General features: G+C 32.7%; 2 protein-coding genes across 2 annotated transcripts; one reads left to right on the top strand and one right to left on the bottom strand.

Moving 5' to 3' along the window:
* Positions 1-762: 762 nt before the first annotated feature.
* LOC103488470 (pentatricopeptide repeat-containing protein At1g26460, mitochondrial) lies at positions 763-9,157 on the bottom strand. The gene is made up of 7 exons (XM_008447231.3): positions 8,406-9,157; positions 3,476-3,698; positions 2,874-3,356; positions 1,961-2,167; positions 1,532-1,669; positions 1,250-1,438; positions 763-1,133 (listed from the first exon to the last, which is right to left on the bottom strand). The coding sequence occupies exons 1-6, from the start codon at positions 9,020-9,022 to the stop codon at positions 1,250-1,252; spliced, it is 1,857 nt and encodes a 618-aa protein (XP_008445453.2). The 5' UTR covers positions 9,023-9,157; the 3' UTR covers positions 763-1,133.
* Positions 9,158-14,783: 5,626 nt separating this feature from the next.
* Positions 14,784-17,649, top strand: LOC103488471 (PLASMODESMATA CALLOSE-BINDING PROTEIN 3-like). Its single transcript, XM_008447232.3, has 4 exons — positions 14,784-15,214; positions 15,429-15,668; positions 15,789-15,825; positions 17,028-17,649. Exons 1-4 carry the CDS (start codon positions 15,160-15,162, stop codon positions 17,311-17,313), a joined length of 618 nt encoding a protein of 205 aa, XP_008445454.1. The 5' UTR covers positions 14,784-15,159; the 3' UTR covers positions 17,314-17,649.
* Positions 17,650-18,400: the final 751 nt, after the last annotated feature.

The raw sequence follows: 18,400 nt of genomic DNA, 5'->3' as shown, positions 1-18,400 counted from the left end.
AAAATAACAAATTAGTGCTTATCTTAAATAATTAGAGATATTCATTCCCCTTATTTTCAAAAGAAAATTATTATTATTATGTGTCTCTCGATGTGATATACCTAAATCGAAGAATGTGTAGTAAATTTTAATATTGAACTTGAACATTTTTGAAATATTATTGTTGGACTATTTTTTGAAAATAGCAAAATGAACCAAAATGTTTATAAAATATTATAAAATATCACTGCTACCATATGTGTTTATCTATATCACAATAGACATATAATAGTTTATTTAAAAAACTATCACAGATAAATTGTGCTATTTTACCATGTTTGTAAATATTTTCATAATCATTTTTGTTAGGACATTCAAGATCTAAAGAACAAGATCTAGATGCAATCTTCCACGTGCAATCTCGGTAAATGAGGTCAATCTCGATAAATTTTCCATGTGCAATCTTCGTCTCGATCTTAAGAACAAGATGTAGATGCACAGGTTTAGGCATGTTGGGAAAAACCTTAAATGAGGATTGTAACTAAACGATGAAATTCATTGTTTAATTTGATAAAATTAAAAGTACCTACAAAATTTATTGTTAAATTATACCTAAAAGGTTTTCTGCTCAAAAATTAAAATTAATTTAAGACATGCTTACTCTAAGTAAAAAATGATTGCAAGGCACACAACTCATAACTATCATACTCGCAATTGTTCACAATACAATTTCACCTTTACAAATTTCCTATTAGTTTCCTTTAAGTGCCTGTTGAAATGGTAGACAATGAATACGAAAGTATTCATACTCTCGTAGTAGTACTTGAAATTTTGAGAAACGACCATCAAAAGGTCAAAAGCTGCTGACGGAGTCACAGAAATCAATTCCAGTCGGCCATATTATTCGTCAAAATCAAAATGTCTGAACTACTCAGTCCTGCTTCTCTAATTTTATCTTTAGGGCTAAAAAACAAATATAATTGAATCTATAATGAGAGAAGAAGGCACGATCCTAACATTCATCCTGCCATAGTTGAAGCTTGTAGACTCTAATAATTTACAAATACAGGATAGCATTTAATTCAAGAGACAAACTCTAGCAGGTTTGACATACCAATTACCGCACCTCAGATTTTCCAAGTAGGAATGTGAGCCTGCAAAACCATCAACTAAATTTAATCAACATCAAATTCATGAAATAAACGGATTTTTAAGCTTTTAGTTTAGGTTATTTTGATTGTGCGTACTGCTCCTTCTTTAGAAGTTTTACCTATGCATCGTAATTGCTGCCGTAGTTCAGATTGAATAGAATATCCCTACGGCTCTCTGATCCCATTCGAATTTTGAAATTCTGGGCCAGGTACCCCACCTTATCGTTACTATCGTAATCCTGCTCTCGAATGCATCGCCTCCTCACCTTTTTCAGCAATTCTTTTGAAGGTGCAAATCCAGCCGTTACCTTGCAGAAACATTTTGTGATGCAATTAGCACCACAATGAAAAGAAACACAAATCTACCAACATGTATAAGACAATTGAAACAACAATTTTACCATATTATCAATTGCAGCAAGAGCAGATTTGGGATCGCGGTTAATGAGATGAGCATCAGCAAGCAATGAATAAGATGTTGCATTTGGTTTGATGCCCAAACCTACTAAGTGTTCAAATACCCTTGCAGCTTCAAATGTCTGCCAAATGGCCATAGTAAGTCAGCAAAATTTCCCGTTTATATGGTCTAGATGTGTGTGACGTACATAAGAAATACTCAGATTGCGCATTGAATCCCTAAATTTTCACTACGCGTATTTAGTCCCCTCTTGCAACAAACACACAGCAACCTAACCCATAAATGATACTTGTCGTTTGTTACCTTTTTTCAGCCACCATCCATCCAGTACGGTCAATGGAATTTCAGCAGCTAATTGCACGTGTGCTTTTGTGGGTGAATAAGGAAGTGGCATAAAAGGTTAAAAGCTGACCTTCTTTAGCCTTCCGAATGCGTACATCAGAGCGTTGTATGAATGGATGTCGGGGGTCAAACCAAAACTGGAACCAATTGCTTCAAATGTTTGGTATGCACGATCAAGGTCCCATATATTTGCACAGCCTAAAATCACACAATTCAATGCAGCAACAGACTTGTAAGGAGGATCTGCACGGCTCAAATTTTCCAGTTGAAAATAAACCTGAAAAAGGAGAAAATTAGAAAGGTAACTCTGATGAATTAAAGGAAAGGATAAAATACACAGCTATTACGAACTTATTAATTTAGTCATTGAAGATCTTCAACAAGGGAAGCATGCCAGATACCTAATACGAAACACATCAGATAACCTTTTATGTTCATATCCTGTGGGAGGTAACACTTGCACTCTACTTGCCTCCGTTGAATTTTATCCTAGTAATAGTAAATATTCTTCTAGACCTCCCACAAAAGAATTTATTATTTGATGAACCCCCGTATATGGCTTTGACAAAGAAAGCTATCTCCTAGATTTGAAAGGAGAAAAATATAATATTATTCATAAGATGAAATGATATACGTGAAGAAAATATCATACTACAATTGTTTTCTACATTCAATTTTTCGAAGTGTATTTACCACCTGTCTCCCACCCCTCCATAATGATATTGAGTGTTCATACGTTCAAGTTGGACGGCTCAAGTCAAACTCAGGTCTCAAACAATAAAAGTAATGTTGCTTGTACAGTAATTTTTAACAATATTAAATCTTATTGAAACGCTTCAAGACAATTTCTTGTTATATGAATATTGATACATTGCTAGACCAATAAAGGATGCATGATACCATATTATATTTTATACTACATTACTTATAAAAGGAAATATGGAAACTGCATATTCATAATTTTTATTGGTAAAAAGTCATACCAAGTCCAGGGTCTCAAAACCCTTCTTAGAGCATGCCACAACTAATGGATGTAAAGAAGTGAACGGAGAAAATATATCTTCACAAGATCCATCATTAGAATTCCTATAAGCCTCTTCAAATTCACGTAGAGTACTAAAGGCCCTCTGCAAATTCCCAAGTGATGCAAGAGCATAGATCTTTCCCAGGTAAGACTCAGGATTTGGAACCTTCTTTTGTCGTAATGAGCGCTTTAGAACTGACCAAGCTGCATCTAAAAGAGAAGAGCTGTAGGTTCTACCTGCAGTTCCAAGAGTGGAAACAACTAATCCTTCGTCTACTGAAAGATGAACTGGAGGCCTTGCAATTTCACCTCGAGCAATCCATTGGGCCATAAATTCTAGAGCATAATAAGCTAGTTTACTATTATTCTCTTGAGTTGCGGCTATAGCAATATCACTACACAAGTTCCATGTTGGGCTAAGAGCTTTATTCTGGACAGTTGCCTGTCGCATCATCAGGAAAAGTAATGAAGCTAAAAGCAAAAAGCAAATAAAATAATAATAAATAAATAAAAAGAAAAGAAAATATATTTTCTTAGCCATCAATTGAACTGGTTTATTACCTTGCACTTATCAATTACCGACACCAGTGTGTCCAGCCTGCCTTGTTTGACACAGCTCCGCACACATTCATTGAATGCTTTCAACGACAGCATATGACCTGATTTTAAGGTCAAGTCAATATATTTCAAGGCAGCATCAATCTGATTTTTTGACAACAGCATTCCAATTACTAAAGCATATGATTCATCATCAGGCATTGACTCTTCTCCTGTCTGCAACATACTGATAACAAGAAAGAAAATTATGTTCAAAGGCCATAACTAATGACAAGGATGTAAAGGCCATTGTTGTTGTAGAAAAATGTAAAGTTTATAGTAAATCAGGTAAGAAAAACTCAATAAAATCTATAAATGGCTTCAATTACTATGTTTAGGTTCATTCCCACTGTGTCATAACCAGTTAGGCCATCCAAGTACCCCATCCTCAACACTGTTTGTCATTCTTTGAAATCACCTTTTTGTATGGCTTTTTTTCTTTTGAACATTGTGCATGGCAAAAGACATATATTGCCCTACCACGTCTATTTTTGTTGACTATTCAAAGTATACTTGGTCTTATCCTCGAGTCAGCTTGTAAATTTGCTGCTTAAATGGGTGACTGAAAATCTTCTCAACTCTAGAATGAATGTTCTCATAAGAACGGAGGGTGCATGTGTATATCAATCATTCTCTTGGATCTTCTCTTCAAAGTAATGGCATTTTTGATTTAGAGAGAGAGATTGGGAAAAAAAAAAACAAACATGTGCCCACAGCCTACACATCCACCTCCAACAAACAGGTGTCATTTAAAAAAAAACAAGACTTTTTCATCGACACCAGTGATACATCACTCCTTAAAGAGATCGTTCCAAAAAGAACTCACAAATGGACACTCCCAAAGAAGGTGATCCAGGTTTTTCTCCACCTCCAGGCAATGGATACAACAAAAAGGATCCATTAAAGAAGGCATCTTTCTCATTAGCTTATCCAATAGACTCACACGACCAAGAAAAGAACTTGACTTTATCTGGAATCTTTAATGGCTGAATCAACGACAAAAGAGGAATCCAATAAGATCCTAAAGAATGACTTACAAGAAAAGCCCACTAAAGGGTTAGGACTCCGAACACATGCATCCCTTCTCCCAAAAGTCAAAACCCTCCACCAAGAAAAGAAGGGAAGCCACATCTATCATCTCCCTAATTAATGGTCAACGGTTCACATAAACCAAAGGAAAAATAAACAAAAATTTCGATGGAACAAAAAAGTTTGACACGCCGCAATTTTTCAAAAAGGACAAATGAAGAAACATTGAAGAGAGAGATCTATCCACCACCCAACAAATTTTCCAAAAATGCATTTCCTTACCATTCCCCACAACACAATGAGCAAGATGGGAAAAGGAATGGAGCTCAACAAAAATATCTTTCCAAAGATTTCAGTAGGTGCCTTTAACCCCTTTTGCCACCCAGACCCACTCATATGAATGGTGTCATGTTTGCTCACAATAATCCTTTGCCACAAGGATTCGGGCTCAAGAGCAAAAAGCCACAACCATTATGCCAACCGGACTTTGTTACGTAACCTTAAATTTTGTAGCTCTAACCCCTGCGATGCTTGATGCACCAATTTCCCTGCAACTTCCCAAAAATGGTCGTCTTCAGTGGCAAATCCAGAAATTTTATTGACAGGGGGCTTTATAGATTAGAAAAATAATCTGAAAAAAAAATGTAAGGAGTAGAACTTGAACCTCGGTTCAAAGGGGGCTAGGAGACAGTTTTACTATTAGGCTAACTTTTGGAATTGGTATTATTTCAGTTTTTTATGTATATGTAATATAAAGAGCATAAAGTTGAGAAAGGCTCTGAGTCTGCTAAATCCGCCGGTGGTCGTCTTTACAAATCTCGTTCTCGTCACATTCCTTTTTGTGATACCTTATTCCCTTATGATACCCCTAAAGTTACTTCCTCTTATGTTTCTAACTCACCTTCGTCTTTTCCCTCACCATTTTTTCTTTTATCCCGCAGCTCAACACACAATTTGTAGAAACAATCGGTGATGCTTTAAGTAATGTTTTTCCTAACTTGCAGCATAATATTAGATCTATTTTCGCAGTTGATAACACTATTGCCATTTAGAGCTTGGCTCAGCTCTCCTACCCAAATAGTTGGCTTTTGGGATACGGTTCTCCAAGGTGCTTAAGTCCCTAACAAACTATTACTTTCGTTGTTGTCAATGTTTTTAATGTTGAATATGTTCCTGAAGAATGTTGTGATTGTACTGTAGCCGGTGTTGAGCCTGTTGGTGTTTTAAACAATGTTACTCATAATTCTCATTTGATGCAATCGAAAGTGAACTTGCCATTAATCTTACCAAAACTGAATTGTTGGGAATTCACATTTCTGATAGTGATATTGACTGGATGGTGACTTCTTTTGGGTGCAAAATGCGTCATTGGCTAACATCCTACCTTGGCCTTCCTCTTGGCGCCAAATCAAACTCTCTTACTCGATGGAACCCAATTATTAAGAGGATTCAGCACAAACTTCATAACTAGAAGTATGCCCATATCTCCAAAGGAGGTTGTTATACCCTTATTTATACAAGTTACTCTCTCGAGTTTGCCCACTTATTATTTTCTCTTTTTCATGCTCCTAATGAGATTGTTAATCGTCTAGAAAAGCTGATTCATGACTTCCTTTGGGATGGTTCTTGTGGGGAGAATGGTATGCCTAATGTGAATTGGCCTACTACTCACGCCCTAAGCTTCTCGATGGCCTTAATGTTAGTAGTCTCTGTCATCACAATTCTACCCTTCTTGCCAAATGTATATAACTGTTTTTAAATGAACATGGATGCCTCGTGGCGCAGGCTCATTGTAGCTCAATATTATTTCCTCTTCCTATGATTGGCCGTATGTTATTAATGTGTCTTCAAAGTCGTTGTGGAGATTCATTTGCAAAACAATTGACCTTGTTGCTCCTCGAACTAAACATTGTCTCGATATGGGGTTCAAACATTTCTTTTTGGACAGATCATTGGCTTAGTGGTGGTCCTCTCTCGGTGAGATTCCCTCGTCTGTTTCGTCTTTCTGATCTTTCGGATATTTTTGTGGCTGAGGCATGGCGTGATACTATTGAGGTTTGGGATTTGCATTTTTCGCCGTAATTTTATTGGTTCTGAAATTTTGGAATGGGCCTCCTTAACTGTTATTTTGGCTCTTGTTCGCCTTCCTATGGTTCCTGGTTCTTGGAAATGGACCATTGATTCCTCTACATCTTTTACTGTTAATCTCCATTGATGATTTTACTAGTTCAATTCGGTCCTCTGCCATAGATCTTTATTCTGTTATGTAGTTTGATCAATACACAAAGAAAATTAAAATCTTCTTCTGGATGCTTGGCCACGGTGCCATTAACACTGTCGATCGTCTCCAACGCCGAATGTCGTATATGTTTCTTTCTCCTGCTTGGTGTGTTATGTGTCAAAATAATGTGGAATCTGCATCTCACCTTTTTGTGCATTGTTCATTTGCTACTCAGTTTTAGAACATCATTTTGGATGCTTTTGGTTGGTCGATCATTCATTCCAATGATACTAAGGGCATCCTTGATTCCTTCTTGGTGGGTCACCCTTTTGGGGGGTACAAAAGACAATTTGGTTGGCTATTGTTCGTGCTTTCTTCTGGACCTTAAGGACCAAGCGCGATAAGTGGCTGTTTCAGGACTCTACTTCTTCTTTTACTTCTTTTTGGGACATTGTTTTATCGACTGCCAAAACTGGGCACCCTTTTAAGAACTATAGTCTCTCCTTCATTGTCTCTAATTGGTTTTTATTTTTGTAATGGTGTTTGGGGTTTCCCCTATTTCATTCTATCAATGAAATGTTTCTTATAAAAAAAATAATAAAAAAGAAAAAGTGAACTTGGTATTTCAAAGATCTTTCTTGTTACTGTTGATTCTATTTATGAGGAGCATTCCCCTTGTAAAAAGGCTTCTAAATTGGATATTTGGAAACAAGCAATGAGCAAAGTATATGGTGTTTCAGTGAAGCAGAATACTTGGTCTCTCTCTCCTTTGGCACCAAACATGATTGCAACAGGGCAAAAATAGGTGCATCGTATTAAGAGAAATCTAAATGGTAGCACTTAATATAAGGCATGACTCATTGCTGAAGGGTACCAATCAAAAGGTGTGATATTGTGGTTTATGACAAAAGTTTCAGCCCTAAGGTTAAGAAGTCTACAGGACAAGCTATTCTTGACCGATGCCTTTCTTTTTGTAAGAAGTCATGGAGGTTAATTACATATTTGTTTTCTGTTATTGCATGTTCATGATATCATTTTAACTGAGATTGATCCTTCTAATTATCATGGGTTGGCCTAGTGGTGAAAAAGGAGACAGTCTTAATAACTAAGAGGCTAAGGGTTCAATCCATGTTGACCAACTACTTAGGAATTAATTTCCTACGAACTCACATTTTAAAACATTTGCTCTTCTACCGGTGCTCGGAATTATCGAGCTTTAATTGGTGTTTTTCACTGTCTTAACTTCACCCAGCATAGGCATACACATACTCATATGGGTTTTAAGATACCTCAATGATACTGCTGATCTTGGATTGTTGTTTCACAAATGTCAGCGTGACCTTTTGAGTTTACACATCTATTCAAACGCTTATTCAATCTGATTGATAAGTCCTCTACTTCAGAATTTGTCAACTTCTGAGGTACTAATCCTATTTCTTATAGTGCTGCTAAGAGCCAAAGTAGCATACACAGTATCTCGGAGCTCCATTGAAGGTTAAACTTTTAATTCCCAATGAACAAGCAATAATATAGGAATTCCATAAAGAAGTCAATCTAGAGGCAGGCGGAACAAAAACAGTTGACATGTAAAAAAAGACGACGGTTTGTTGGAGATTGAATGACGAAAAGGATTCAAAATCTAACCGTTCAAGCAATTTTTCAGCAGCCTCAACCTCCCTAGCTTGGTACATCGCCTTTAATACTAAATTGAATGATGCAGTGTTGGGTGAGATCGCATAGTCCTCCATTCGAGCCAGTAGATCCAGAAGCACCCCAGCCGTGGCGTTAGACATCAAGTTAGCCCTCAAATAATTGTTATACAAGTTAACATCTGGCTTATTAGGCTTCCCATCCTTATCCAGCGACCGAATCCAAAACTCAAACAACTGCTTCATATCTTCCCAGCGCTGGGAAGCCATCCAATCAGCAAAAACGCCCAACAAGCTTTGAACATCAAGCGTTTGAGACAATGCTTGAATACGATAGTTCGGGGATTGGTTAAGTAAACCATCAGGAATCATAGAGTGAGACATAGAATAGTTGGTGAATGGATTCCGCCAGTTCTCATTGTAAAGTGGACTACCAGAGGCGGGATTCGGTGGAAGTGGAGTTGAAGAAATGTCCACTGGTTCATTAGCGAGCTGAGGTTCTTGAGAGAGATGTGTGAAGGTGGAAATGGGCTTGAAGAAGCAGACATTGTTGAGGCTTGTGGTTCTGATTAGAGAATGAGTCCTGGAGAGAATCGCCATTTTGGACGCCATGGATGGAGCATCAAATCTGGAGAAATGGCATTGGGGGTGAAGATGAAGAAGAAAGAGGAAGCGTCAGTAGTGTATTCTGTTTAGGGTTTTTGACATCCTGAGCGATGGGCTAGAAGAAGCTACCATAGAGGCCTGGGCTTAGAAGGGTATTATGGTACATTTTTAGTCTAAATATCTTAATAGCCCACGTCCCATTACACGTGGCATTTTCGTAAAAACCGAACTATTTTATTTTGCATATATAGCCTTTTATCAAAAACTTCTACTCTTGCAATTTTAACCTTTAATTATCACCTCTTCTAACTATTCTTTTTATAAGTAATATAGATCGGTTTTAACTTTCGAATGAGGTCGTATCAATTTTTATCGTAAACTATGGTTTCATTATATTGTATTTTGTTTTTGGAAAAAGAGTTGGAACCTCCAAATATATGCAGATTTTCGAAAGTTAAGTTACACGAAAAAACTTCAATGAATACATTTGAGCCGTTATATTTTAAAATATTTGTAATAAAGAAAGTATATCCCCTAATTTATTGGTTCACAATTTTTCTCCTTTTGAGATCTTCACACTTGCACTATAAAAAATATGACATTCTAAGATACTTTTATTACAAACCATGGAAAAAAGAAGGTTATAAAAAAAATGTCATAAAATATCAAAATTATTGGCATTTTATTTGTTCAAGGACAGTTATTCATTGTCGCAGAAGTAAAAACATTAAATAATTTATAAAAATAAAATTTAATAAATTTTCTCAAAATTTTCGAAGCTTCCATTTTAATTTCCCTAAAATCTCCAAACCTCAGATGACATGTAGTGAGAACATGAGATTAAACCTTTATATATTTAGAGAGAACATATCAATTAACCAAGTTACTTTCGATCTTGATATTATATTACTTTTACAAACTTTATATAACTATTCGTAGTGCAACGTATATATTTAAAACGAAAAGGAGCTCCTTAACTGGTAAGGTTTATGAAATTTCATCCAATTTTCAATATACAAAAATATTGTAATTTTTTTCTAGATTAAATCATTATTTTACTAACTAAATTTCGAAATAATAATTTGTAATGAGAAACATTTTTAGCAAAAATAAATAAACAAATTCCCACCAAATAAGTTTGACCCACGAAAACAAAATGATCGTATTAACTTCTCTTGTACATGTACATATATATATATATATATATATATAATGTATTTTAATTAACTTTTACGAAAATAAATAGGGATAGTTTAAAAAATATAACAAAGTAACAAAATATTTAATTATAAAAACGAAAAAAAATTGACAGGCCCATCATAAAAAATACAAAAAATGTCCGTTGGTATAATATATTTGGTATACGATCGTTCAGATTTGATTATTGTTTGGTAACGGTCGTTTAAGTTTGTTTTTTCAATCTTACGATTTTTTTTCTCAAAATTTGGTACAATATTCTTTTTACACAATTTTTAGATTTTGTTACCCTAATCTAAATAACTAAATAATTTGTTCCAAGATTTACATGTTATAGATTTTGTTACTCTAATCTAAACAATGTAAAAAAAAAAAAAGAAAGACAATGCAAGCAACAAACGAAAAAAAGAAAAAGAAAAAACAAAAAAACGATACAAATAAATTACATTTTGTTACCCAAATCTAAACAGAGAAAAAATGAAAGAAATAGTAGCTAGACAAAGAGTAAAGGAGAAAAAAAATGGAAGGACAAACTTTAAACATTTAAAAATGACTAATAGACTTTATTAACAGAACTGTAAATATTTTAATAATTTATTATATTTACGAAAGTTTTCCAAATAAATATTTATATATATAATAAAATTTTAGTATACAACATGGTTTTATATTACTTTTTTTTTTCTTTCTTTCTTTGAATACTATTATTACGATTGAATTTATATTTGAAATGTAATTACGAAGGAAAAGAAAATAAGCAATCAATCGTGCCATGTAATTGGTACAAATAAAACATCCAAAGAAATTTTAAAGTTAAATCACCCTTAAAAGAAAGAAGGGAAAATAATGATAATCATCGTTCTTAATAACAATTTAGGAAATCAACATAAATACAAAATTTTTGATAGCGAAACTCCACGTTTGCTTAAATGAGAGACAATAATAGATTTCAACTTTTATCTAGGGCTTTTGCACAAAAAATAAAAAGAAATTATTAAAATATAGCTCATGTCACTGTATTTTTTAAATTACAAAAGTAGTAAATTTAAAAGTAGATAGCCCTTCGATAACCTTCTGATAGCCCTCCGATAAACTTTTGATAAACATCATATTTGTCATATTTGCAATATGTAAAAAAATGTGACATTGACTGTTTTTTCTAATTTTTTTGTCATCTTATGTAATTTTTCTTTTACTTTTTCTCCCTATTTCTTTTTTTGTTTGTTCTACTTTTTTCTCTCAATGATACGAACGTGTTAACCTTTTTTTTCTTTTTATATTAAGTAAGCCATTAAGATTGATTGCAAAAATCGTTAATATATATATATATATCTATTTATAGATAAATTTTTTCTCTCAATTTTACCCTTCCTTTATAACTATTTTCATTATTAATTTGATGGATAACATTGTCATTTTAAAATCAAATGTAATATTGCTTATCCATTGTTGTAATTATTTTTTTTAGTTATTCTTTCTTTTATCATTAACATTTTATTTGAGTTTTATTAATAAAAATGATTTCTAATTATTAATTATCATTAAATGTAATCAAAGGGGAAAAATGTAGAATATGAAATGTTTTTATATATTTATTTCTAAAAAAAACCACTCTAAAATTGATCACTTTACCTTTAATTTATAATTACATTAATGTCATTCTTGTTACTATAAAAGGAGTATTATTAGCTACATTTTTTAAAACTTGTCTTCTCTTAGATTTTTTTACACACAACTCAATGTCTCTCAAAATTCATTCTTCTAATTTAAATAATGATAATAAGGACATTTTTCTTGTTCCTTCATCTATACATTTTCCTCTAACAGATTCCTTTTTATATGATTAACAGCCGAAGACATAAAGTTACTAAAGACTTTCATTGCACTTCAAGAGTTTTTAATAATTATGTATCTCTTCACACTCATGTTATCGAATGTTTATGGTATAAATTTACATGTTAGAAGATTGTTCATTTGTATTTGTAAACCATTGATGTGGATGTTTCATTTGTTATGATATTTTCATTATTGACTTGGTTCTTACTCCTACAATTAATTACTATATTTATATATATATATCAACATCTATGTTTTGTTTCTTCTTCTTTATTTTGAAGTTTATACTTATTTTGTTCCTCCTCTTTGTATTTTTTCTTTGATATTCAATAATATATAAAGAAATCTTTAATAATTAATATACTGTTATTAGATTTTTCTATTATTTTAACAATTGTACTTCTTCAATCATCTTTTCATAAGTTTTCAAAGAGAATCTAAAAGAATAAAACATAATTCAAAGATGAATTTTACAGATCACGATATTGAAAAATGTTTGAAGTATCACAAGCATCGTGCGCGCTAAGTACTAGTATATATATAACTTTCAGTTGTTCTTATTTTAGGACAAAAAAAAAAAAAAAGTCAAAATCTCTATTCTTCCAATTATTGAAACGTGGAATGAAGCACAGGTTTGATTGTTAGGGTCTAAGTTTTTCTTTATTTTCTTTTTGTCGTTGATCACTGTTTAAAATAATCAATTCATTGAAAACTAATAAGCACTATAACTGTAATATGAAAAGCTCATCTCCCTATTCTAAGTTAGAGGAACCAAAACAACCTTCAATTATCATAAAACAAAGCAACTCGAGCCAACAAATCATCCATATCATTCGCAACACGTGAACACCAAACAAAAGACAAAACATAGATTGAGACAACTCCCATTTTCACGAGATTTAAAAAATGAAAAATCGCAGTAGCCCATTATTGATTGAAAATTAGTTAAAATCAATAATTATACTGCAAAATTCAAATATGGTTTTAATAATTTTATGAATTAATATAAATATTTAATTTTACACCTTTCAACGTTACTTTCAAGCCACAATTAAAATTAATTTTTAGTAGGTTAAAAGCATATTTTAATTTAAAGAAAATTTAAACACAACAAAAAAGTTTATTCCAAATTATTTAGAAAATGAAACCATTCTCATGGTTGTAGCAAGACATCAAATAGATCTAAATCAATCTAAATCTTTAAAACGATTGCAATTGTAGATATATATAAATATAAACTACTTATATTTTAGATTAACGAATAAATAACTAAACATTTAACTTTTTAAAATATCATCCGAACTAAATACAACTCAACTATCATAAATACAAACTCTTGATCTAGAGGTTTGAATTTTTGTACGTTTAGAACAAAAAACCAATTAAAACTGTGTATACTCAGAAATACATTTGAAAGGATCAAACCTTTAATATTGCATTTGATAATATATTACATACGCCAGTTGAATCATGTTCATTTTGACAACTCGTAAGAATATTTTGTGTATCCTGTAAATAGTATTTTTCATTTTTACAATCAGTAAAACGATGGAATCTAAAACTAAAGTAAAGTTCAATTAAATGTAACATCGATTTACATATATATTTATACTAAAAAAAGAAAGAAGTGTAATTGGGCAACTTTGACCACTGGATAATAAGAGCGATCTAAGACCAGAACACTTCCTAAACTCACTCTACAATGATATTCTCCAATAATATGGATTTCCTTTTTTTTTTCTTTTGCATTAATGAAAAGTAATTTAACCTAGGCTTAAATTAAGCATTCTATGGTTGGTTTCAGTTATTCAAGATTGATGTGACAACTAATACGTATAAATATGACAAATCGAACATATCTCAATTGACATGCAAGTATTTTAGTAACTATGAGATACGTAAGAATTGGAGATTTAAATTTATGACGGCCGAACATAAATTCATTTACAAAATCAATTTTCACACATTAAATACCACATCAATTGTTTTCCAATTTTCACATATTAATAGTTGCATTGATTTTGATTTTATTTTAACGAAGAAAATCTTACTAAAGCCTTTTTTTTTTTTTTTTTTTTTTTAACATAAAGTTCGATGGTAAAAATTAAAACTTTTCAAAATGTTGAGGCACAATTGAAACCTACTATAAAGTGTGTGAGTATTTTATATAATTTAACGTTATTACCATATTTGAATCCATCCTAAAATATCATATGGATAAATATTCATCCTTAAAAAAAATAGAAATGTTGCGCCCAATATTTTATAGGAATGAGTTGGAAAATTTATATATATACACACACTTCAATATACTCAATATACTAACTTTAGCATTTATAATTTAATCTCTATTATAACTAAGTACAAATTACAAAGCATCTTATAGTTATATTAATGAATGAATAATGCACTTTTTATGTTGTTATGTGTGTGTTCACAATCCCTAGAGAATATCAAATTCCACATTCCATTCATCATCACTTCAACCACCTCTCAAGAAAAGTGAAGTAACTACAAAGCAACCCCAAATTTCAAACTTTGCTGTCAATTTTTGCCACTTTGATCATTTTGGCTGCATCCTTATTTCTACCTAAGCTTCTTTTTCCCTTTCACTAATGGGTGATAATGATCCAAATCCAAACCTTACTCTCTTAATCATCAATCAAAACAATCAAAAGTCCAACTTTATAAAGACTCATTTTCTTTATTTCAATCATTACCCAAAACATATATCATAATAATAATAGCAAAAACTTTCTCAAATCTCATACTCATGAATCGAAATCCTAAATATTTGGCTTCAAAGTCCAAAGTAAGCAAATTTTTATACCCTTTAACCAAAATAGTTCATTGTTGAAGCAAATAATGTTTTAACTTTTGGAAGTATAAAATTATCTAGAAATATCACAACTGAAAAAGTTGGATAGAAGAGAAAAAAGGTGAATAGAGACACACTGGCACCGCCCTCTACATTCTCTTCCTCACTAGAAATCTCCATTGTCCCATAATTCTCTTTTTCTTTCTCTCTCTTTCTCCGGTTTTGCCACTTCTCTTAAATCCACTATTCTTCTCTTCTCTCATCTATCCTCTCTCAGAATCTTTCCTCAACCATGGCGGTTCTCTTGCTCTGTTATCTGATATTCTTGGCCTTCACTTCCCATTCAAGTAAGCTTCTGGAATCTTTATTTTCATTTCTTGGTTTTGTTTACTGGCTTCCATTTGAAGTTTTTCTGCAGCTTAAATTGAGGTTTTACACAAGAATCGTTGAAACCCTCTAAAGGGTTTTCAAGAAATCAGTGGAAATTAGAAAACAAACTGTTGGGTTAATTTTTTCTTTTTTGAAATTTCTGATGAACCCTTTTTCTGGAATCTTGTTTAGGTGCCACTTATTGCATTTGTAAAGACGGACTGAGTGATCAAGCCCTTCAGAAAAGTTTGGATTATGCTTGTGGAGCTGGAGCTGATTGTAGTCAAATCCTTCAAAATGGCCCTTGTTTTCAACCCAATACTGTGAAAGATCATTGCAGTTATGCTGTCAATAGCTATTTTCAAAGAAAGGGTCAGGTTCAAGGGAGTTGTGATTTTTCAGGCACTGCCATGCCTAGCCAATCTCCTCCTGGTATTGGACTTTTGTTTTCCATTTATACTCATCTTCTTCATCAATTGGTTCGTTTTTTTTTTGTTACTTAACATTTCTTTTGGATATTTTCTTGTTTTTCTTGTGTTTTTTCTTTTACAGCCGTAGCTTCTGGGTGTGTTTATCCTTCCAGTCCCAGGTACCCAGTTCAATTTCTTCACTCTCTTTCAGTTTTTGAAGAATTAATCACATTCAACTTTTTAGATTGTGTTTTTCTGTTCAACAATGTTCTTAATGGAAAGTAGTTGAATGTTTTGTTTATTAGGAAACAAAGACTACCTCAGATGTTTTGGATTAGTTGAAATTTGAAAAGGTTTAAGGAAAAGTAAAGCACTGGTCTCGTAAACAATCCTCAAATATCTCCATTTTTTTACTGAGAATTTGTTTCTCAAAGTGGCATATTCCAATGACTTTTTTTTTAACCCAAAGCTATCTTTTTTTTTTTTTTTTTTAACTTTTCGAGTTGGTGTTGGTGAGAATCTTCTGCCTGATGTAAGAAAAGAAAAGAAACTTAAAAAAAAAAAAATCTATCAAGAATCCAATTCCCTTCCCCTTCTTTCTCAATGATCAAACTTGGCTTTATTGAATATCTTTTCCCCTTGGAAAGTTACAATTGTTGAAAACGTAATCTATATGGAAAAATGTTTTTGTAATATATTACTTTGGACGAAAATTATCTTACGGGGAGAATCTGTTAACAAGTTAACTCTTAGTTTTACAGTCTCTCTCTCACAGCTTCTAAACAATAGAGATGATCTATTAATATCATTGATAATGTCTAAAACCACTTCTTCTAATTGTTGTAACTTGCTAGACTAAGAATACAAGCTGTCTGATGTTGATACGGTTTTTCTATGTCATCTCTGTCCTCTTCTTCTCCAAGATAATAACTCTATTGCTACACACCTGTCTTCTAGATGTGCTTTCATTTTAGATGATCCATATCTACTTCTCTTTTTGTTTGTCCAATGAAAAAGTTTACCATTCAAGTTTGCACTGATGACAGTCACAAACAAATCAAACGCCATTAAAATGTTAAGGTAATATTAAAGTTTCATTCATCCATCAACTTAAGCTTTTAAGTCAATCGGTGATTTAAACTTAAGCTTCTAAGTCAATCGGTGATTTAACTTGGTATTACAAAAGTGTGTCTTGTGTTCAAACCCCTACAATGATATTTTCACTTGTTTTGGGTCTTCTACAAATCCCTAAGCTCACAAGCATGTGAGAGAGTAGTGTTGATATAATATTAAATTTATTGTCATCCATTAACTTAAGCTTTTAAGTCAACCAATGATTTAACAAACACTCATTTCCGTTTTCCTTTCCCCTTCTATTCAGTTTCACAGGTACCCCGACTACCACCACCCCATCAACCACTCCATCAACCACCATTCCCGGCACGACGCCAGGAACCACAACAAACCCATCAACAACACCACCGTCGACAACAACTCCGGGCACAACCTCCCCTTCAGTGTTCGGGGGTGGAATAAGCCCAACAGGCGGCGTCGGTCTTGGTGGGAATACTATGGATGGCAGTGCTGCTGCAGGTCTCAATGCAGCAGCCTCTAACCTGTTCTTCTTCACCGCTACTGTGACATTTTGGTTTTCAATGTTCTGTTAGGTTAACCATGACGGAGGCCATTAGTTGATTTCTTTGGATGGATGGATGAAAGGAAAAGCTAGGAAGGTTGTTTTCTAATGTCCTTTGATGTGGAAAAGAAAAAAAAAAAAAAGAAAGAAAAGAAAAGGGTGGAGAATTTGATTCCTTATTGAGTGGTGGTATGATTTTCTACTAGAATGGAACCTGATCCTCTTAGATATTTTTCACTTTTGTGTATCTAATAGAGGCTGTATTTTCCTTAATTTAATGGGACTTTGTACCCACTAATCAATAATTCTGCTCTGTTGTTCATTATTAATTTCTTCATTTGATAATAAAGTCTTATGAGTTGTGTTACTCAATATGCTCTAAGTAGTTTATGGGAATTAGATTATGGTAAATATAGTTTTAAGATTTATATAAGGTCCATATTTATGAGGTGAATGGAGGATAACATGGGTGGGACAAGAAATGGAATGAAAACACATGATACCCAACTTTAATAATGAGGGTTATATATAAAAGCTTTTAAAGAATTTTGAGTTTTTAAACACATCCAAACAACACTTGACGTTTGGTGTGGTGAATAGACTAATGAACTACCTACCAACTATTTGTTTGATTGCTGTATAGGCTCAAGCCCATGAATTTAATGAGTAAATGCTGTATGACAACAATTATTTTTAACTTATATTGGCCGGTGAAACTTTAATTTTTTAAAAATGTTTTTGGAATCTTAATTATTTCAATTTGACAAGCTCATAAAGAAAAAGTAATTTCACTGATGTGGGGACTAAATAATAAGTGGCATTTTTTTCTTCGATGTCAGAAGTAGGAAAATAAGCTAAAAACATTTACGAAACATAATAAAGTTTGACATTCTATCAATAATAAACACAATCAATATCATCAATAAATACTAACAAAATTTTGTCATTGATGGAATATAAAGCAATATCAATTATTGCTGTATTATATATTTTTAACAGTTTTATCATTTATAATAAACTTTTTTAATTAATTATGATAATAATATAAATAAATCAATTTTGATATACTATATAATCGTGTGTCTCAACAATTTGGCGGCCATCACCTTTTGTTATAG

This window comes from Cucumis melo, chromosome 3, assembly GCF_025177605.1.
Source record: "Cucumis melo cultivar AY chromosome 3, USDA_Cmelo_AY_1.0, whole genome shotgun sequence".
In the NCBI taxonomy this organism is placed as follows: Eukaryota; Viridiplantae; Streptophyta; class Magnoliopsida; order Cucurbitales; family Cucurbitaceae; genus Cucumis; species Cucumis melo.
Note: the sequence above shows the minus strand (reverse complement) of the source record. Positions and strands in the feature narration are given on the sequence as shown.

Excerpts from the sequence above, each read along its gene's own strand:
- LOC103488470 (XM_008447231.3), bottom strand. The coding sequence starts at position 9,022 with ATGGCGTCCAAAATGGCGATTCTCTCCAGGACTCATTCTCTAATCAGA. Across the intron at positions 3,699-8,405 it reads GCTGAAAAATTGCTTGAACG|TATGTTGCAGACAGGAGAAG; the intron begins GTTAGATTTTGA and ends TCTTGTTATCAG. Across the intron at positions 2,168-2,873 it reads GTTTTGAGACCCTGGACTTG|GTTTATTTTCAACTGGAAAA; the intron begins GTATGACTTTTT and ends CTCCTTTTTCAG.
- LOC103488471 (XM_008447232.3), top strand. The coding sequence starts at position 15,160 with ATGGCGGTTCTCTTGCTCTGTTATCTGATATTCTTGGCCTTCACTTCC. Across the intron at positions 15,215-15,428 it reads GGCCTTCACTTCCCATTCAA|GTGCCACTTATTGCATTTGT; the intron begins GTAAGCTTCTGG and ends AATCTTGTTTAG. Across the intron at positions 15,669-15,788 it reads GCCTAGCCAATCTCCTCCTG|CCGTAGCTTCTGGGTGTGTT; the intron begins GTATTGGACTTT and ends TTTCTTTTACAG.